The sequence below is a fragment of the Pavona decussata genome, unplaced genomic scaffold (assembly GCF_977016875.1).
Source record: "Pavona decussata unplaced genomic scaffold, jaPavDecu1.1 SCAFFOLD_91, whole genome shotgun sequence".
Classification (NCBI taxonomy): domain Eukaryota; kingdom Metazoa; phylum Cnidaria; class Anthozoa; order Scleractinia; family Agariciidae; genus Pavona; species Pavona decussata.
In genome coordinates this window covers 2,363,216-2,385,808 of record NW_028145508.1, presented here as the reverse complement: position 1 = coordinate 2,385,808, position 22,593 = coordinate 2,363,216, and the positions used below count along the sequence as shown (strand labels likewise).

At 39.7% G+C, this 22,593-nt stretch overlaps 2 protein-coding genes and 1 pseudogene across 3 annotated transcripts in view; 1 reads left to right on the top strand and 2 right to left on the bottom strand.

Annotated features, from left to right (window-relative positions):
- LOC146474196 (vitrin-like) overlaps positions 1-22,593 on the top strand; it is a 98,083-nt gene that overhangs the window by 67,496 nt on the left and 7,994 nt on the right. The window lies entirely within an intron of this gene.
- LOC146474197 (BTB/POZ domain-containing protein 6 pseudogene) overlaps positions 1-22,593 on the bottom strand; it is a 34,482-nt pseudogene that overhangs the window by 5,474 nt on the left and 6,415 nt on the right. The window lies entirely within an intron of this gene.
- Positions 12,565-13,973, bottom strand: LOC146474198 (BTB/POZ domain-containing protein 6-like). The gene has a single exon (XM_085117506.1). It carries the CDS (start codon positions 13,901-13,903, stop codon positions 12,575-12,577), a length of 1,329 nt encoding a protein of 442 aa, XP_084973632.1. The 5' UTR covers positions 13,904-13,973; the 3' UTR covers positions 12,565-12,574.

Sequence of the window (22,593 nt, the reverse complement as noted above, 5' to 3'; positions counted from 1 at the left end):
TCAGCTTTTAGAATTCTAAGTTGATTGGGTTTTTTCATGCGGAAAAGTCGCTTGAATGATCTTTGTGGGTGATATCTGAATAAGATCTCCTCAGCATTCAGCAAAACGATTCGGAGAACTAAACACTAACATGATTGCTTTGTCAATTTTTTTCTAAATTCCCAGCTTAATTCCACCTACCATTTCCAGTGGTAAAACTACAAATGCAAAAGGTAAACGTTGTTACAGAATGTTTCTGTGGAATTAAAAGCCTTTTTTGTTCTTGATATTATTGAAGGAGTATCTCAGTTCTGAACCAGACTCCTGTTTGAACGCACAAAAGAAGGCAAAATAACTCAAATAAATTCACTCCCACAAGATGAAAAATAAGAAAGAAACCATCCTGTCAGCGCAACAGAAGTTCTTTTCATCAGGATCACTTGATTTCACTCGCTAAGCGTTTACTAAACGGTTGTTGATTTAAGCTATCGACAGATCTTTCAATTATCGCTTTACAAAGAACTATCATTTCACACGTCACGCATGCATTTCGTGTGCCTTGTACGGCACCCTATTATTTTTGCGAATTTGGTTGTAAACATGTCAGCCACTGATGGAAAGTCATGCAAATTTGGAGTTCTTGCGACTTGAAAAGAGTTGCTTAGCCCCCGCCCCCTCCCCCCTAAAAATACCTATCAAAAATCGTACTTCTGCCAAAAAAAAAAATGCGAGGGCAAATTCCTAAGCGTCCCGGCCCCTTCCATGCCACCCCCTTCCTTCAGTTCAAAGTCAGTTTCGTAATACTAAAAAAACAATTCCTTTGGTTTTCGGAGGTGCAAATATCTCGTTAAAAATGCGAACTTAGGTTCGGACCATCAGAAATCACGGGTGGAATTTTCCAGTGAATATTTTTTTTTTAGTCTAATTTATCAGCATGTATTTCTTTTTTTTTTTTTTTTGACGTGGAAGCTCTGCACGATTTTTTTTTTCGACAGAACTTCTTTCAATATTAAAGACATGCAAAGCTCCGCACAGTTTAATTACAGTACCGCTCAAGGTGACAGTCTCTTTGGAGTCTCGATTTTCGCAACATTCGAGTATCACGATTATCGAGAAAGAAATGAATTACTAAAGGTATCGCACTTATGACTCGAGGGACGTTTTTTCACTTGTCAAGGAAACTCGGCTTCGCCGTGTTGGTCGATACCATTCTTTACAGTTGAACGCAAAAGCGAAAAGCGTGAGAAGTTCGAGGGCAATATAGTTCGTATATTCAGTGTTGTTTTCTCAGTCGAAGATAAAAACGTCTTGTCCAATCAACAAATGGATCGTGCTTCAAATTAAAGAGTTTACAAAGTTTAATACGATAATTTGCCCTGATATTGTTTTTAGAGAGGTGCGAAAATTAGTTCACGGAGAAGTAATCCACTGTGACCGAATTCTAAAATCGGAAGCGCGGGCGCAGCGGTAGCGCATCATTCTTCTTTCGCTGACTCTATCAAAAATCTCTTCTAAGGGAATGGGTACCTATGCTTGCTACGCGACATTCTGTAACAAAATGAGCGCATTGTGTTGTCCCGGGCACAAAAGTTATTCGTATGAACGTAGCCAGCCTCACGAAGATGTTTGCACTTTGAAATTGGCCTTTGGCTGTTATTCCGTAGCAATCTCGTTACGCCACCGTAAGCCGGGTTCTTCAGTTATAGGGTTTGACTGTATGAGTTACGCTTCTTCTCCAAACAAAGAAAGTAGACGATCCATGTATTCTCGATCTTGGTTTCGTTTTGGACGCGTCCAGTAGCATAACAAACGCCTGGCGCGACGTCCGAGTGTTCGTCGCTGGAGTTACCAAGCTACTGAACGTGTCTGCTGAAGGAACTCACGTTGGCGTGATAAAATTCGGCACGGATTCTAACGTCGAATTTGGATTCAACGAGGGACAAGACATGGATACCGTCGTTGACAAAGTGCTTAGACTTCCTGGACCAGTGCCAGGGGCTAATACACAGTTACACTTGGGGTTAAGAGATGCGAATGAGAGACTTTGTAATGAAGAGACGAATTCGTACGGCTACAGGAAAGACCCACGAGTTCGAAAGGTAGGTTATCTTTTGTCATTCATTTTGCATGTCTTATATATACCCGACTTAGAGAATGACTTGCACTGTTGTTCCAAAGCTCCTGATACACGCTAACTTGAATCAAAGCTAACTGAGGTTGTACTTGAGAAAAGCCTTGGGTTTGAAGCCTCCTTTTTCTGCTCCTCCACGCTCACCTGGCTTCGCCCCCTCTCTCACCTCCCCCGTTCTAGGTCCTGCCACGCAGGCTAACTATGCATATATGGTATTGTTTCACAATGTATTGTATCGTAACGTATAGTGTTGTATCGTATTGTATTGATTAAGTACCAGTCGTTCCATTTTATCGTTTGTTTGTTAGTTTTATTTGTTTCTGCGCAAAACACCCCGGGACAATCTACCCAATTACGAGAGGTGCTGCCATCCGGGAAAAGAAAGAATGAGAGAAAAGAAGGAATAATAGGACGGAAGTAGAGAAAAAAGTGAATTGAAATGAGAAATTGCACGTAGAATTATTACTTGATCCTAAGCCCTCAAAGGGTCCAATTAGGCAAACATTGCCACTAATTTGCAGTCTTGAGCTTCAGTCTTGCTCTTTGTGCGGTCGTATATGGTGATTAACTATATTCTCGTAGGCAATTGTGATCGTGACCGATGCCGCTCAAACCGAGCCGGGGGATCCGCATATACCAGCTGACAAACTAAAGTCGAGAGGATTTGTGATCTACAATGTGGCTGCAGGAGATGCTAGAAAATACTACCGAGAGATGGACAGACTGAAAAACAAAGACATGTTCTCTGTTTCCGAGGCTTCTGGTGTACCAAAGCTAATTGACGAGGTGGCACAGGCAATATGCCCAAGTAAGTAAGATATAAAGACGAAATGAACGTTAGTCATTAATCATTTTTATTATTTTTTCAACTTCTTCAGTATGTATCTTATGAACCGCTATATACTTTATACCATTTACACTCGTTCACCGTTAACCAGTTAACCAATTCTGTTTACGTTCAAATGTAAACTTTGAAGAGCAATTAATTTTTTAATTTTCTCTTTGTTACTCTCGCCCTGAAGAAGCCTAGATGTACTAGTTAAACGTTTGGCCCAAATAAACTGCTCCTTGACGTAGTGTCAACCTCGCTATCAGTTTGGTTTATTTATTTAGTGTTAAAACTAACGAAAAGGTATTCCTCGTAATAAGCCTTGCCTCCCACGCAGTTGTTTTTAGGGGATTCGTGGGGGAGGAGAAAATACTAGTCCTCTCGAAACGACTGCGTGGGAGGCTATAACAAGCAAGGATTGCCTTGGTTTTTCCTTCGTGATAGGGGGCGTGGGCCGACTTCCATATAGAAGTGAAGGGGTGATTGACGTAAAATTCGTGGTTTGGTACCACTTAGGGTGCAAAAATCTAAAATGACTTCCATCAGAGGTATGGTGGTACCTTTTAGGGTATTATAGAGGAAACAAATATCTGTCAACTGATTTGGTACCTCTAAGGGATTAAAAAAATTACTCGGATCACGCCCACAAAACAGAATTCTGGTACCTTTTATGGATTCTTTTCAAAACTTCTGATGATTACCGCTGTCACTTTTATATGGGAGTCCCCCTCCCCCGGGGCGTTTTTAATTTTTTCATCGCGCGAAAGTTGGGGCGAGAGAGTGAAAGCCTGAGTGTAGCTTGGCTAGTAGGAATGGGTGGAGTGGTGTTTGTTGGAGAAGACACCGGCTCCCGATTGCTTCAGGAAGTGTACATAGAAGTCAATCAAACACAGAACGTGCACCGATAGAAGGTGACAAAAAAATCGTTTAGATGACAACAGGTGCCGAACTGCCTTCTTACAACTCAAATATTAACAATTAATTTAAGATTTTGTTGCGATTGATTGTCTTGTTGCTGTTAAAATTGATAAGCTTAAAAGTTTTTAAAACCAGGTATTATAGTACAGAAGCAGCGTGACAGAAGGCGGCGAGAAGCAGTATGAAGCTAAGATACATAAATCACTGATAACAGCTTTCATGAAACACATATGTCTGAGAGTATTTCTGAAAATCGATCTGAAAATTATTTACTTTTGCTGGAACAAAGGTGTAGTTTCTGCTTTCTGTGCATGTTTATTCGAGCTTCCAATCAGACAGTGTAAAACTGTTAAAATGAAGTAGCTTAAAGTCTTGGCATAGCCGCGTGATGCTGCTTCATTAATCCGCGTTCGACAACTGTTGTCTTCTCTCCCACCACACATAGTTTTTTTTTTTATCAAATTGCAATACTTGTATATTGAAATCGATAAAGATCGAACTGTAAGATCGTGATTTAATTTCTAATACCAGTACAACGGCATGAGAAAAATTGTGCATTTTTTTAATTGCCGACTTTGTTTCCTCACTGGGTGAGTGATATTTTTTATTTGTTCAAGCCGATAGCTAAGATAAAAGGATTGTGCACGGTCGCGGCCCTTCCAACCTAAATTACAGCACCATTGTTATTAACTTTGAACATGGCAAGGTTTCATAACCAGTCCCTCAATCAACTATGACTAAACAGAGAACAGAAATTCAGGAAATTGACCATATTGGTGATTTGATCTAACACTGTATGAATCACTTCGATGAAGCTGAAATGTTACACCAGACGACTGAACACTTGCAATGCCACCAACGCCCTTCCAAGATGGTGGGCCAAATATTTTAGCTGCAATTACGTAAGTAGTATTTTTCTTTAAAGAAACCGCAGAGTCAAACAAAACTTTAAAACCATAATAGAGACTTCCTTTGTACTCCAAAAGCTTAGAAGAAAACGTTCCTTTAATATCTGGTATTAGTTTAACTGATACGTCACTACTTCTGTCCCACAGTTGCAATACTAACGTGTAGTCGTTGCTGTTACTTCCGCATAGACATACTCCATATAAGGTGATGTCTTTGTCCACAGAAAGACCTACAATGTCGTGTTCGCCATCGTAGCGCCAATCAGTTTCCACAACCGATTCAAATCTGCGACAACGAAGAACAAGACCATATCGCTTAGTTTCTGGCAATCCCACTAGAGAAGTCAATGTTGAACTGAAATATTGAAAAAATCTTACCAGTTTATCGAGAGTAAGAAATCTTTTTTCAACGACAGCAGATGCAAATTCCCTTTGAGTCATCACTGGAAAACGTATCGCTTTAATAATTCTTTCACCTAGAATTCTTCTCTTCAACTCGCCAGTCGCTGTGGAACCATTCTTTTCGCATTGTTTCGTTGCCCACAAATCAACAGCTTGAAACAAATCGATTTCTTCGATACTTAGGGAATCTCTAACGACTACCGCTTCAAGTATGGACCTTTGAATTGTCACAAAGCCATCCGAATTTGTCTGTTTATCGATCACTTCCCAGCATTGATCCACCAGGTATTTCTCTTCATACTTGTCAGCCGTTGGCAGAATGTCGAAAACATTTGATGCATCTAAATTATCTTGTAGATATTTTGTGCATTTGTCAACAAGAGAAGACACCATGTATTTCTTAGCCAAGTATAACACTCCCATTACAGTACTTCCGCTTAAGTTCACTTCATCGCTGTACATGTATCGAAAAAACTCCAATAGACTATCGTACTGACAGTCAGGTAGTTCGATAGTGTCTCTGGTCTCTGCTAACTCACCGTATAACATGGCTTCGAACACAGGACTACCAATCGACAGCACGAACTTGTGAGCAGGAATAGCTCGCTTACTTTCACTTTCACCATCGCTCGTACGAGCCACAAACTTCACATCACTGAAGAGATCGTTGTTGAACATGAACTTGGTTCTTTCTCTGATGGTGGGTCTTGTTGTCTGCCAATTTACCTTCACAGACATATTTGCTTTGCTGCTTTGAAAGATTAAGATGCAGTTTATCGTTTCCTTGATCGCTGTAGGTGCTCCGCCAACAAGCCGCAGTTGTTTTTCAAGCACTAATGATTTCCTGTAATTTATACAGAGCGTCCCCTGCAGGTAAACAAATACCTGAGCAATCACGTCATTTAAAAGGTTTTCAGCAGACCAGAACGGATTATTTTGGTTTTCCATGCGAACGTAAACAAGGCCCTGCCTCGTACCCATACGTCTCTCTCTCTCTCTCTCTCTCTCTCTCTCTCTCTCTCTCTCTCTCTCTCTCTCTCTCTCTCTCTCTCTCTCTCTCTCTCTCTCTCTCTGCGCGAAAAGGACAGCGGGAAGGAGAAAGGGGGAGAGTCGGCGCTTCTCCTCTCTTCTTTATCTTTCCCGTGGTCCCTTGCGCTTCGTCACCAGTCACTCGCGTTTCGCGCTCGCCTTTGACCAAAATGCGAAACGAAGAGCCTGAGGAAGAGGCTGAACAAGGCCTCTGTTCGAAAACCGACTACATGAGCACAATTCGCCTAATGCACTTTACGGCTTAAACAAGGCATGCGAAAACAAAATCACATCGTTTAGGGATCGTTCATTATTTATCGGAGGGGGGGAGGGATAGGTGAAAAAACGGGAGGACTAGAAATTTTTTTGCCAGTGCTCAGTAACAAGGGATCATCCGCAGTACTTGCTGAGTTATTAAGGGGGGGGGGGGGGGTGGGGGGCGCTTTATGAGTCATATGCATCCTGAATTTACATGAGTAGGACTCAGAACTCGCCTATTGTAGAATGGTACAGGCATGTCCCAAGTGGAAATCCTTGGACTTTCTTTCAATATATTCATTCGAATGAATGAATGAATGAAGGAAGGAAGGAAGGAAGGAAGGAAGGAAGGAAGGAAGGAATGAATGAATGAATGAATGAATGAATGAATGAATGAATGAATGAATGAATGAATGAATGAATGAATGAATGAATGAATGAATGAATGAATGAATGAATGAATGAGAATGAGTGCGTGCGTGCGTGCGTGCGTGCGTGCGTGAATGGATGGACGGACGGATGAAAGGACGGACGGATTGATTGATTGACTGACCTACTGACTGATTTACTGGCTGGCTTTGACTAACTGTTTCACTGTATCTTTATTTCACCGGTATCAGACAACAAGTGGCATCAAACTGGGATTTAACACAACTAAGATGGAAGCATTACCAGTGTTTGATGTGGCTCCTTATGAAATCGCTAGTTCAGAAATGAAGCAAGATTTTGTCTTGGAAATTGGGCCCGTTTGTTTCTACTACTAATTATTGAACTTAAAAGTTTTAAAAGACTTTTCAAGTCGAAGTCTTCTGCGGCAAGATGGGCATGTCAGCAAAAAAACATTTGTAGTGTAGTAATTGACTAACATTAGGTGAAGAGAATGGACGCAGAAATTCTATACACCAATTTATTACTTAACACGGAAAAATGTGTTTTATTTATTAGGTGTACAAAACAAAATATTGCAGAGAAACCCACAAAAACTTTGTGTAACAACATTATCTGGTTCCAGCTACCCGAGGACCCTATTTCCTTTCTTCAATCCTAGGAGTGCCAATAAGTTCAAACTTTTAACAAAAAATTCCGAACCTTACTTTGCAAAATATTGAAGGAAGAAAACAAATGACAGCACAACTGAAAGGTTTACTGCTCATGGGTTTCCCTTGAATTTTCACAAATTAGAATTTTATCAACAACCGGGCGCACCGTTTTCAGCATGTAATAAACAGCACTACAGGAAAGTAATGCTCAGTAGCTTCCATTTCAATGGTCACACTTTAGGATTACATCCACAGACTCAAAAGTAAAAGCCACTTTTTCCAGCATAATAAACAGTACCACAGGAAAGTAATACTCAGTAGCTTCCATTTGATTGGTCACCCTTTAGGATTGCAGACACAGACTCAAAAGTAAGAAACGCCGTGTATAGCATAATGAACAGCGCCACAGAAAAGTGGTGCTAGACAGCTCTCATTCGAGTATTTACACTTAAGTTATCACTCAGAAACTAAAACCTTGGAATCATTTTATAAAGCATAAGCCGAACACACAAAAAAACTGCTAGAGAACTATAATTTGAAATAGTCTTGCTTTAGGATATTAGGAGACTCACAAGCTACAATCGTGGCCAATTGAATTCGGGACACTTGACGTTTTGGCAGACGTTTCGTTGCAAAATTAGACGATTGCCGATAGTTTAAGGTCCCAAAAAGAATCTTAGAAACTTATTTTCCCGTCCCAGAACAATGTTCAAGTCGATAATGTACAAGATTTTAGAGACATGTTTGAATCCTGACTCTCACCATTCTTTAGGGGGGAGGGGGAGGGGGAATTTTATGCTTTAAAGTAAAAAACCCCAAAAGTCCCGAACGTATTTGCCAATCAGTTTCCACAGCGTAATAAATAAAACCACGCAAGATAACTACTCATAGTCAATCACATTACACGAGAAAACTTTTGACACGATACTCAAACAGTTTGAAGAAAGAAAAGGAGGAATTGACTTGCGTACCCTTCTCTCTCTTCTTCCGGGTATCTGGAATTGCACTAAGTTTTGTTTGGTCGCTATTAGTTTTTTTTGTTTAGCAAGTACTCCCAAGTACAACTGCTACCGCGGCGCATTTGTAGCGAGAGCTTATATGTTTTGTTATATTGATTTTTCTAGTGCTCTGGTTCTTATTTATTTAAGGGAATGCTTTAACACGTGCATATGAACAAGTGATTTTAAAGAAACGAAACGTGTTTTGCAGTGACTTCTGTTTAATTATGTCCTGCTTTATCCAATTTTGGCCAAGTATAGTCGCCTTTGTGTCTTACATGGAGTATTTGGAGTAGAAATCACTCATACCGAAGGATTTGCGACATACGATAGACCTGGCCCCTGTTGTACAAAGAGTGGATAACTTTATCCAGTTGATAAATCACTATCCAGCGGATAAAATGTATTAGTTTGAGTAAATTTATCTGCTGGAAAGCGATTTATCGACTGGGTAACGTCATCCACATTACACGAGTTGATAAATCGCTTTCCAGCGGATAAAATGGCTCCAACTATAATACATTTTATCCTCTGGATCACGGTGATTTATCAACCCGGATAAAGGTATCCACACTTTGAACAACCGGGGGCGTCCAGGGCCAACACTTTTAGTAGGGTAACCGTAAGCAGAATAAATAACGGATTGTGAAGAAGTGTAGTGGCTGTAGTGTTAAGGTAAAAAATCTGATATTTTGTCCTCATACCAGGTTTAGGTTTTTCTTGCATAGGAAAATTCTGTTTGTTGTTGTTGTTTGTTTGCTTTTTTTTTTTTTTTGACGTTCTTACCGATGCAGGCTTTCTCCCCTGGACTCCCACAATGCATCTCGATTGAAGGTGGCCGCCAGATCAAGGAAAAGGTCTTGTAAATAGTCAAATTATTCTCAATTAATTTTCTGAAAATATTCAGAATCAGAACAAACTATGAGCTTTGGAAGTCATGAAGCGGGACTAAGAGTCTTTGTAGTAAAAAGCGTGTGATCAAATTTTCTAAAATTTTCCCGTGGATCATGATGGCCGGCGTTTTACAGACAAATGGCGAAGACAGGCGCTCTTTTGAAGCTACGTGCTTCAAATTCGAACCAAATAATCTTTATCCTAGTATCTTATTAGCATAACGTTCATATTTTTTTTTTCAGGAAAATCATGTCACTTTGAATTTAGCTCGGTGTTTTTGTCTCCAATAAACACCACCGTATCCTTCCCTGCGAAACCCACTTCCCTGCTCTCGCTGTTCCTCAATAATACCGCTAACGTGTTGAAATTCTTGGGCTTGAAGAATCCATTCAGAATTTACAGAAGCTTCATCTTTACAAATTCGCCTCGTCCATGGTGTGTATGAACTAGACGGACCGAAACATACAATCATCCGGCAGTAAAATTGTAAATGAAAACTCAAAAGAAGTTCTTAAGTATAATAAAACAATTTTGTTACCTCCGCCTCAAATACATTTCCCATTGTCATCGCCTTATTCCTAGTTTGTCGGTTACAAAAATTCCTATGTATTTCAAGATCAAAAGGGAGGTAATATTTTCCTTAGTCCGAGGAAGTTACGAAAAAACCTACATCTGAATACTATAAACTATTCATGGAATAATATTTAGTGAAAGCGCGCTTTATTCGCTTTATAAGCGAAAACACGCTCTGATTGGTTGAAAGCGGGTAATGTTTCATGAGCTTTTTACAAAGGCGATAGGTTTGCTCGAAATGGAAACGCCTGTCACAGTTCGCGTTTAAACTTCAACGTGTTTTTCCATAACAAAATGGAAACATGAAAAATGTTTTGTATTTCTTACATTTGGTCTGTGACAGTCTGGAAAATGAATGACTAGCGTTGTCCTTCAAAACCTATCAAAAACTCGGGAGGTGGGGGTGGGGGAGTTTAACCCCTCGAGGGTGATATTCAAGTGTTGCTTAGATTATTTGGAATCTATATACGTCTCCTAAATAAACACCTGAAGTCAAGGACACGAACTTGTAACTTGGGTTAGTGAAGCTATGCGCTCGCTTACCCACTCCATTTGTTTCGTTCAAACTTAAAAGCATTAGTGGTATGAGAGTAATGTCATTAGCATGCTACGGTACAAGTGCTAGCCATGTTTTTATTTTGTTGGATTTACTTGTTCCTTTTTGGTAGCCTTTCTTTCAAGGCGTCCACATCCCGTAAGTATGAATGAATACTGTGTTTATTGATGTAGTGGTGTAAAGAGTCCGAAGTCCAAGCCTCTGTCTGCTGTTTGGAAATCTGTCTGCTTTAGTCTTGATTCAGTTCCATGTATGTTCTTTGAAAACCATATTTAAATAAACCCAAGAATGGATAGAGAGGGCAGAATACTCAGCTTTTAGAATTCTAAGTTGATTGGGTTTTTTCATGCGGAAAAGTCGCTTGAATGATCTTTGTGGATGATATCTGAATAAGATCTCCCCGGCATTCAGCAAAACGATTCGGAGAACTAAACAGTAACATGATTGCTTTGTCCATCTTTTTCTTAATTCCCGGCTTAATTGCACCTATCATTTCCAGTGGTAAGACGACAAACGCAAAAGGAAAACGTTTCTACAGGATGTTTCTGTGGAATTAAACGCATTATTTGTTCTTGATATTATTGAAGGAGTATCTTAGTTCTGAACCAGACTCCTGTTTCAACGCACAAAACAAGACAAAATAGTTCAAGTAAATTCACTCCCACAAGGTGGAAAATAAGAAAGAAACCACCCGGTCAGCGCAACAGAAGTTCTTTATTAGGATCATTTGATTTCACTCGCTAAGCATTTACTAAACAGTTGTTGATTTAAGCTATCGACAGATCTTTCAATTATCGCTTTGCAACGAACTATCATTTCACCCGTCACGCCTGCACTCTTTGTGCCACTCTTAATTTTCACGACACCTTTTTTTCTGTTACGAATTTGGTTGTCAACATGCCATTCACTGATGAAAAGTCAAATTTGCAGTTCTTTCGACTTGGAAATTGCTTAGCCCCTGCCACCTTCCTCACTGATCAATACTCTTCCGTGCGAAATAGAAGTCTTGTCAGCACACACCAAGACAGATGACTTCCTCAGCCTCTCAACTGGGTACAGAAAAATAGAGGATATTACATGAATGCGCGGAGATACGAAATTTCTCTTCGACTGTTGACTAGGACTTGATGAAATTTTCTGATGGCATGTTTTATGGAGGATGTAAACACACGATGACGAATTATTATTTTTCTTTTTAAATTTGGGTGCGGTCTCCAGGATTTTAAAAACTAATCTGCATTTGACATTTAAGGCGAGTTGGAGTAATCGCGACGGCGTTTGACGTCGTCGTTGCTAAAGCTCCATATTGTTCTTGGAGTGGTGCGAAAACTAGTCCATTGAGAAGTAACTCACGATTCTTCTTTCGCTGACTCTTTAAAAAATCACTTGCAAAGGGAATGGGTACCTATGCTTGCTTCGCGACATTCCGGCTCAAAAACTGTACCAATCCCGGGTACAAAAGCTATTCGCATGAACGTAGCCAATCTCGCGAAGATGTTTGCACTTTGAAACTGGTCTTTGTCTGTTATTCCGTTGCGATCTCTTTACGCTACCGTAAGCCGGGTTCTTCAGTTAAAGGGTTTGACTGTATGCGTTACGCTTCTTCTCCTACAGAGAAAGTAGACGATCCATGTATTCTCGATCTTGGTTTCGTTTTGGACGCGTCCAGTAGCATAACAAACGCGTGGCGCGACGTCCAAGTGTTTCTCGCTGGAGTTACCAAGCTACTGAACGTGTCTGCTGAAGGAACGCACGTTGGTGTGATAAAATTCGGCACAGATTCTAACGTCGAATTTGGGTTCAACGAGGGACAGGACACGGAGACTTGACTTGCACTGTTGTTCGAAAACTCCTGATACACGCTAACTTGAATCCAACCTAACTGAGGTGAAGTTAGGTTGGAAAAATTGTAACCTTTTTAAAGTTTTTAAAAACACTTGGGAATGCTGTCTTGAAATGCTGTCTTAATCGATTCACAGCATGAAAGCAGCGAGATTTAAGAAATCTAATCAGAAACGATGGTTTTTGCATCAAATTACCGTTTAATTTAAAATCAAACTTAAACATAGAACAGAAATTCAGGAAATTGACCAATCAGATCATCTGATCTAAAACCGTCTGGAGAAAAAACAACCATACGAAACTGAAATGTTACACCAGACGTCTGAACACTTGCAGTGCCACCAACGCCCTTCCAAGATGGTGGGCCAGTTATAGAAGCTGAAATTATGTACTCGGTATTTTTCTTTAAACCAACCGAAGAGTCAAACAAAACTTTAAAGCCATAATAGTTACTTCCTTTGTACTCCAAAAGCTTAGAAGAAAACGTTCCTGTAACTTGTGACATTAGTTGAACTAGTTCGCCAGTACCTCTGTCCCACAGTTTCAATGTTACCGTGTAGTCGTTGCTGTTACTTCCACACAGACATACTCCAAGTAAGGTGATGTCTTTGTCCACAGTAAAACCTACAAAGTCCTGTCTGTCATCGTAGCACCAATCAGTTTCCGCAACCGATTCAAATCTGCGACAACGAAGAACAGGACCAGATCGCTTAGTTTCTGTGTATCCCACTGGAGAAGTCAATGTTGAACTGAAATACTGAAAAAATCTTACCAGTTCATCTGGAGTAAGAATTCTTTTTTCAACGACAACAGCTGCAAATTCCCTTTGAGTCATCACTGGAAATCGTATTGCTTTAATAATTCTTTCACCGAGAATTCTTCTCTTCAACTCGCCACTCGCTGTTGAACCATTCTTTTCGCATTGTTTCGTTGCCCAAAAATCAACAGCTTGAAACAAATCGACTTCTTCGATTCTCAGGGAATCTCTAACGACTACCGCTTCAAGTATGGACCTTTGAATTGTCACAAAGCCATCCGAATCGACGGCCGCTTTTGTCTGTTTATCGATCACTTCCCAGCATTGATCCACCAGGTATTTCTCTTCATACTTGTCAGCCGTTGGCAGAATGTCGAAAACATTTGATGCATCTAAATTATCTTGTAGATATTTTGTGCATTTGTCAACAAGAGAAGACACCATGTATTTCTTAGCCAAGTATAACACTCCCATTACAGTACTTCCGCTTAAGTTCACTTCATCGCTGTACATGTATCGAAAAAACTCCAATAGACTATCGTACTCACAGTCAGGAAGTTCGATAGTGTCTCTGGTCTCTGCTAACTCACCGTAAAACATGGCTTCGAACACAGGACTACCAATCGACAGCACGAACTTGTGAGCAGGAATAGCTCGCTTACTTTCACTTTCACCATCGCTCGTACGAGCCACAAACTTCACATCACTGAAGAGATGGTTGTTGAACATGAACTTGGTTCTTTCTCTGATAGTGTGTCTTGTTGTCTGCCAATTTACCTTCACAGACATATTTGCTTTGCTGCTTTGAAAGATTAAGATGCAGTATATCGTTTCCTTGATCGCTGTAGGTGCTCCGCCAACAAGCCGCGGTTGTTTTTCAAGCACTAATGATTTCGTGTAATTTATACAGATCGTCCGTGTGCGGGTAAACAAATACCTGAGCAATAACGTCATTTCAATTAAAGGTTTTCAGCAGACCAGAACTGATTATTTTGGTTTTCCATTCAAAAACACGCTCTGATTGGTTGAAAGCCGGTAATGTTCCATGAGCTATTTTGCAAAGGCAACTGAACAATACGTTTGCTACGGTTAATCGAAGTGGAAACGCCTGTCACAGTTCGCGCGTTCAAACTTCAACGTGTTTTTCCGTAACAAAATGGAAACTTGAAAAATCTCTAAAATTTCTTATAATTGGTCTGTGACAGTCTGGAAAAGGGATAACTAGCGTTGCCCTTCAAAACCTATCAAAAACTCGGGAGGTGGGGGTGGGGGGGAGTTAACCCCTCGAGGGTGATATTTAAAGTGTTGCGTAGATTATTTGGAATCTGTGTACGTCTCCTAAATAAACACCTGAAGTCAAGGACACGAAGTCATATTTCACAAGTGGGTTAGTGAAGCTTAGCGTTCCCTTATCCGGCCACGCCATTAGTTTCGTTCAAACTTAAAAGCATTAGTGGTATGAGAGTAATGTCATTAGCATGCTACGGTACAAGTGCTAGCCATGTTTTTATTTTGTTGGATTTACTTGTTCCTTTTTGGCAGCCTTTCTTTCAAGGCGTCCACATCCCGTAAGTATGAATGAATACTGTGTTTATTGATGTAGTGGTGTAAAGAGTTTCAAGTCCAACCCTCTGTCTGCTGTCTGGCAATCTGTCTGCTTTAGTTTTGATTCAGTTCCATGTATGCTCTTTGAAAACCTTTAAAAGTCGCATTAACCTATTGTGGATGGTATCTTAATAAAATCTCTTTGGCATTCAGCAAAACGATTCGGAGAATTAAAGAGTAACATGAATGCTTTGTCCATCTTTTTCTTAATTCCCGGCTTAATTCTACCTACCATTTTCAGTGGTAAAACGACAAACGCGAAAAGAAAACGTTGTTACAGGATGTTTCTGTGGACTGAAACGCTTTTTTTGTTCTTGATATCAAGTGAAGGAATATCTCAGTTCTGAACCAGACACCTGTTTGAACGCACAAAACAAGACAAAATAACCAAAAAAAAATTCACTCCCACAAGATGGAACTTAAGAAAGAAACCACCCGGTCAGCGTACAGAAGTTCTTTTCATCTTTGTGTGCCAGATCAGAGGAGAGAGATGAAGTCTCTCTCTATAGCATTGCAGCTTTAATATTAAAACACGAAGGGAAAACTTCTGATGTTTTAATATAGCTTTTAAACTTTAGGATTAAGCCCATATAAAAATTTTAATTTGTTTGTAAAACAAACCGTGTCACTAGTAGCACTAGTGAAAATAACTGAACCATACGGATTTATATGGGAAGGGACAGACAGACGGAAAGAGGAGTGAACATAAGGCTGAAACCAATAGGGCCATTGAGAGACTAACCGAATAATCAGACAAAAAACCCCATGTATACCAGCCGAAATGAACAAACCACATGACCGAAAGTCGACCCAGCCCCATAACCGAAAGATCAGCATAAGAAGCCAATTGCACGGTTATAAAAAGTTTGAAAAGGGCTATTAGTGCGTATCTCTTATTAGAGTTTTAATTTTCAGTCCTCTGTACATATAGACATTAGATATGACCGCACGACCGAAGGAACAGCACCAAATGCCAATTACACGGTTGTTTTTTGAATTGAGGGCTTCTTCGTAATGTTTTCACACAGCTTTTAAATGGTTTAATTTTATTCTTTATAACATGTTTATGCCCATGGATAGCAAAAAGAACTGGGCAAGCGGAGGAACAACTGAACAAACCAGAAACGCAAACGAACGAACAAACGGAAGCCCGAGCGAACGAACATTTAAACGGGTTAACGGATGGCCGAATGATCGAGTTAACGAACAAACGGTCCACCGAGCGCTCGCCGGTAAAAACGAACGAACGAAACACCGAGTGAACGAACCCGCGAAACGAGATGAACAGCTGAACGACCGAGTGGACAGCTCTTTTGTTTATAGTCATAGGTGTTTATATGCATCGATTTTCTGATATTTTAATTCAAACTTAAAATGCTTATCTTTTCGGAACGAGTGAGAAACGACGAGCTTTTGTTGAGTTATTACTTAATGTTAGGTAATTATTAAAAACTTTATGCACGTATTTTAGTGAGCTCACCAAAAAAATAATTAAGAAACAGCATAGAGTGACTAAAGCAAAATAAAGCTACGTCTGCTCAGAAGGTCTGTCAATCTCGTCAGGGGCACAGTGAACAGACCCGGTAGGGAGTTCAAAAAATGCCAAACATGGAAAACCACGAAGGAAATATGAAAACATCTTAGCGAGGGAGAAAATTATGAATAAATTCAGGGTGAATCTCTCTACCACACGTTTCAAACTGCGGCACCACAGCTGGCCCAACGTGCCTGAGCTGACAAGTATCATTCTATGCAGTTTCAGCAAATTATAAACTTATATTTCTTTGTACTGGAGTGTCCGGCGTCTGCAGAAGAACAGTTCTTATTTTGCATTATTACAGCTGGCTGGACTAAGTCTTTTCGTAGATGAAACAACTTGGAAATGTAAAATGTTGAAACACGGAGCTGAAGAACGGCAAATTAACAGCTGACCTTTGAAACTTTAACAGCTTTAACTGAGTCTTTTTACCTTGCTCTTTTGATAAAACAGTTAAGTTTGTTGATCTAACCGGGCTCGCGACATTATTTGAACACGACGTTTTATTCAAACGGCAACGTCATACCCTAGTATCCAGACCATCTCGAAACTGAGATTGATTGTTAGCGCGCGCGCCTTTAATTTAGTGAGAGAGCGAAAAAATGTCATAGTTAGCGGTGTAGTTAAGTTCTCCTTGTTAAAAACTATGCTGAACCCTTGTACCGTTAACGAGTTAAATGCAATGTAAAAATATCTTTGATGTTTTAAGTGGAAAAATTGATGACACTGAAAGCCTTAATATTATGGTAATAATGCTTTATTGTTTTAAATTATTTCTTAATTCTATGTTAAATCTGCTCCTAAGTTAAGAACCATGAAAATGACTATAAGCGAACAATGCTATCCATGGGCATAAACATGTTATAAAGAATAAAATTAAACCATTTAAAAGCTGTATGAAAACATTACGAAGAAGCCCTCAATTCAAAAAACAACCGTGTAATTGGCATTTGGTGCTGTTCCTTCGGTCGTGCGGTCATATCTAATGTCTATATGTACAGAGGACTGAAAATTAAAACTCTAATAAGAGATACGCACTAATAGCCCTTTTCAAACTAATTATAACCGTGCAATTGGCTTCTTATGATGATCTTTCGGTTATGGGCTGGGTCGACTTTCGGTCATGTGGTTTGTTCATTTCGGCTGGTATACATGGGGTTTTTTGTCTGATTATTCGGTTAGTCTCTCAATGGCCCTATTGGTTTCAGCCTTATGTTCACTCCTCTTTCCGTCTGTCTGTCCCTTCCCATATAAATCCGTATGGTTCAGTTATTTTCACTAGTGCTACTAGTGACACGGTTTGTTTTACAAACAAATTAAAATTTTTATATGGGCTTAATCCTAAAGTTTAAAAGCTATATTAAAACATCAGAAGTTTTCCCTTCGTGTTTTAATATTAAAGCTGCAATGCTATAGAGAGAGACTTCATCTCTCTCCTCTGATCTGGCACACAAAGCCCGGCTTGAATACATACCAAAACAAAATTAAATCGTTTAGGAATCGTTCATTATTTATCGGAGGGGGCGGGGGATAGGTAAAAGAACAGGAGGACTTGGAATTTTTTGCCAGTGCTCAGGGGCGCTGTATGAGTCTCGTGCATCCTGAAAATTAAAAGCATTGCCTTTAATTGAAGATACTGCTAAGTTTCTGAATTTACATGAGTAGGACGCAGAACTCCCCTACTGTAGAATGGTACAGGCATGTCCCAAGTGGAAATCCTTGGACTTTCTTTCAAGATATTCCTTTCCTTCACTGAATGAATGAATGAATGAATGAATGAATGAATGAATGAATGAATGAATGAATGAATGAATGAATGAATGAATGAATGAATGAATGAATGAATGAATGAATGAATGAATGAATGAATGAATGAATGAATGAATGAATGAATGAATCAGAATGAGTGCGTGGGCAGTGAATGGATGGACGGATGGAAGAACGAACGGACGGATTGATTGATTGATTGACTTACTGACTGATTTACTGGCTGGCTTTGACTAACTCTTTCACTGTATCTTTATTCCACAGGTATCAGACAACAAGTGGCATCAAACTGTTGTTGGATTTCACACAACTAAGATGGGAGCATTGCCAGTGTTTGATGTGGCTCCTTATGACATCGCTAGTTCAGAAATGAAGCAAGACTCTAGGATGTTATGAGACTCACAAGCTACAATCCTGGCCACTGAATTGGTTTCGGAACACTTGACGGTTTTGTAAAAAGTTTTGTTGTTAATTTAGACAATTGCCAATAGTTTAAGGTCCGAAAAAGAATCTTAGAATCCTAATTCCCCCCCCCCCCCCTCCCGAACAATGTTCAAGTCGATAAACTGTACAAGATTTTCGAGACATGTTTGACTACTGACTCTCAACATTTTTTTTTTAGGGGGGGGGGGGAGGTGGGGGAATTTTCATGTTTTTAAGTAAAAAAACAATCCAAGTGTCTCCACGTTTTGGCGAGATTTTTTTGGCCTGCTTCATTTTTGACTAACTATGCTTAAAAAGTAGAGTTCGTAACAGTCAAAAACGATTAATTCCTTTTGGATTTTTTTTCTCATGGCTGTATAGTCCAATTCTTGATCTGCGCTGACGTGAGCAAGATGAACATATCCACGTGCTGTCATTCACTGTAGTGTTTCTTCTTTCTTTGGCTTGCTTGCTTAAGCCACGACGTACAGCGTTATAAATATAACCACATAAAATAACTACTCGCAGTCAATCACATAGCACGAGAAAACGTTTGACGCGATACTCAAACAGTCTGAAGAAAGAAAAGGAGGAATTGACTCGCGTACCCTTCTCTCTCTTTTTCCGGGTATCTGGAATTGTACTAAGTTTTGTTTGGTCGCTATTAGCTTTTTTTTTGTTTAGCAAGTACTGCCAAGTACAACTGCTAATGCGGCGCATTTGTAGCGAGAGCTTATATGTTTCGTTTTATTGATTTTTCTTGTGCTCTGGTTCTTATTTATTTGAGGGAATGCTCTATCACATGCATATGAAAAAGTGATTTTAAAGAAACGAAACGTGTTTTGCAATGACTTCTGTTTTATTATATCCTGCTTTATCCAATTTTGGCCAAGTATAGTCGCCTTTGTGTCTTCCATGGAGTATTTGGAGTACACTCATACCGAAGGATTGGCGACATACGATAGACCATTCTGGTGATCTGGCGGTTATCAACAATTGTAATACATTTGGGGGGCGTCCAGGGCCAACACTTTCAGTAGGGTAACCGTAAGCGGAATAAGTAACGGTGGATTGTTTTGTCCTCAAACCCGGAAAACTTAAAGGTTTTGTTTTTCCTTGCAGAAGAAAATTCTGTTTTGTTGCTGTTGTTGTTGTTGTTGATGTTGTTTGTTTGTTTGTTTGTTTGTTTTTTATTTATTTTTTTTTTTTGACGTTCTTACCGATATAGGCTTTGCTCCCTGGACTCCCACAATGCACCTCGATTGAAGGTGGCCGCCAGATCAAGGAAAAGGTCTTGTAAATAGCGCAATTAATGTCAAATAATTTTCTGAAAATATTCAAAATTAGAACAAATTATGAGCTTTGGAAGTTGTGATACGGAAAGTCTTTGTAAAATTTTCCCGTGGATCATGATGGCCGGCGTTTTACAGACAAATGGCGATTGCAGGCACTCTACGTGCTTCAAATTCGATGGAAAAATCTTTATCCTAGCATCTTATTAGCATACCGTTCATATTTTCTTCATTTGACTTTGAATTTAGCTCGGTGTTTTTGTCTCTAATAAACACTACCGTATCCTTCCGGGCGAAACCCACTTCCCTACTCTCAGGGTTCCTCAATAATACCGCTAACGTGTTGATATTCTTGGACTTGAAGAATCCATTCACAATTTACAGCAAGCTCATCTTTACAAATTCGCCTCGTCCATGGTGTGTATGAACTAGATGGACCGAAACATACATTCATCCGGCAGTAAAAATGTAAATGAAAAACTCGAAAGAAGTTCTTAAGTGTAATAAAATAATTTTGTTACTACCACTTCAAATATATTTCTGGTTGTCATAGTCTGATTCCTGGTTTGTCGGTTACAAAAATTCCTATGTATTAAAAGATCGAAAGGAAGGTAATATTTTCCTTAGTCCGAGGAAGTTGCGAAATGACCTACATCTGAATGCTATAAACTATTCATGGAATAATATTTAGTGAAAGCGCGCTTTATTCGTGATAACACGCTCTGATTGGTTGAAAGCCGGTAATGTTTCATGAGCTATTTTACAAAGGCAAAACGTTTGATTGAATTGGGAAACGCCTGTCACAGTTCGCGTTCAAACTTCAACGTGTTTTTTTTTTTTTTTTTTTTTTTTTTTTTTTTCATAACAAAATGGAAACATGAAAAATGTTTTGCATTTCTTACATTTGGTCTGTGACAGCCTGGAAAAGGGATGACTAGCGTTGCCCTTTAAAACCTATCGAAAACTCGGGAGTTTAACCCCTCGAGGGTGATATTAAAGTGTTGAGTGGATTATTTGGAGTCTGTGTACGTCTCCAAAATAAACACCTGAAGTCAAGGACACGAACTCGTATTTCACAAGTGGGTTAGTGAAGCTAAGCTTTCGCTTACCCACGCCATTAGTTTCGCTCAAACTTAAAAGCGTTAGTGGTATGAGAGTAATGTCATTAGCATGCTACGGTACAAGTGCTAGCCATGTTTTTACTTCGTTGGATTTACTTGTTTCTTTTTGGCAGCCTTTCTTTCAAGGCGCCCACAACCCGTAAGTATGAATGAATACTGTGTTTATTGATGTAGTGGTGTAAAGAGTTTCAATTCCAAGCCTCTGTCTGCTTTAGTTTTGATTCAGTTCCATGTATGCTCTTTGAAAACCTTTAAAAGTCGCATTAACCTATTATTTAAATAAACCCAAAATGGATAGAGAGGGCAGAATACTCAGCTTTTAGAATTCTAAGTTGATTGAGTTTTTTCATGCGGTAAAGTCGCTTGAATGATCTTTGTGGATGGTATCTGAATTAGATCTCTTTGGCATTCAGCAAAACGATTCGGAGAATTAAAGAGTAACATGAATGCTTTGTCCATCTTTTTCTTAATTCCCGGCTTAATTCCACCTACCATTTTCAGTGGTAAAACGACAAACGTAAAAAGAAAACGTTATTACGGGATGTTTCTGTGGACTGAAACGCTTTTTTTGTTCTTGATATCAAGTGAAGGAATATCTCAGTTCTGAACCAGACACCTGTTTGAACGCACAAAACAAGACAAAATAACCAAAAAAAAATTCACTCCCACAAGATAGAACTTAAGAAAGAAACCACCCGGTCAGCGAACAGAAGTTCTTTTCATCAGGATCATTAGATTTCACTCGCTAAGCGTTTACTAAACGGTTGTTGATTTAAGCTATCGACAGATCTTTCAATTATCGCTTTGCAAAGAACTATCATTTCATTCGTCACGCCTGCACTCTCTGTGCCATTCTTAATTTGCACGACATTTTTTTTTCTGTTGCGAATTTGGTTGTAAACATGTCAGTCACTGATGAAAAGTCAAATTTGCAGTTCTTCCGACTTGAAAAATTGCTTAGCCCCCGCCACCTTTCTCACTGATCAATACTTTTCTGTGTGAAATCGAAGTCTTGTGACCACACACCCAGACAGATGACTTCCTCAGCCTCTCTGCTGGGTACAGAAATATAGAGGATATTACATGACTGAGCGGAGATAGGAAATTTCTCTTCGAGTGTTGACTGGAACCTGATGAAATGTTCTGATGGCATGTTTTATGGAGGATGTAAACCCACGACGACGAATTTTTCTTTTTCTTTTCAAATTTGGGTGCGGTCTCCAAGATTTCAAAAATCAATCTGTATTTGACGTTTAAGGCGAGTTGGAATAACCGCGATGGCGTTTGACGTCGTCGTTGCTAAAGCTCCATATTGTACTTGGAGTGGAGCGAAAACTAGTCAATTGAGCAGTAACCCACGACCGTACATACTCTAAAATCGAAGCGCGGGCGCAGCGGTAGCGTACAAGGCTTGCATCATTCTTCTTTCGCTGAATCTATCAAAAAATCACTTGCAAAGGGAATGGGTACCTATGCTTGCTTCGCGACATTCCGGTTCAAAAATTGTATCAAAATGAGCGCATTGTGTTATCCTGGGTACAAACGCGAAAGATGTTTGCACTTTGAAATTGGCCTTTGTCTGGTATTCCGTAGCAACCTCGTTACGCCACAATAAGCCTGGTTCTTCAGTTCAATATAGTGTTTGACTGTATGCATTATGCTTCTTCTCCAACAGAGAAAGTAGACGATCCATGTGTTCTCGATCTTGGTTTCGTTTTGGACGCGTCCAGTAGC

Coding starts and splice junctions, on each gene's coding strand:
- LOC146474198 (XM_085117506.1), bottom strand. CDS start 13,903: ATGTCTGTGAAGGTAAATTGGCAGACAACAAGACACACTATCAGAGAA.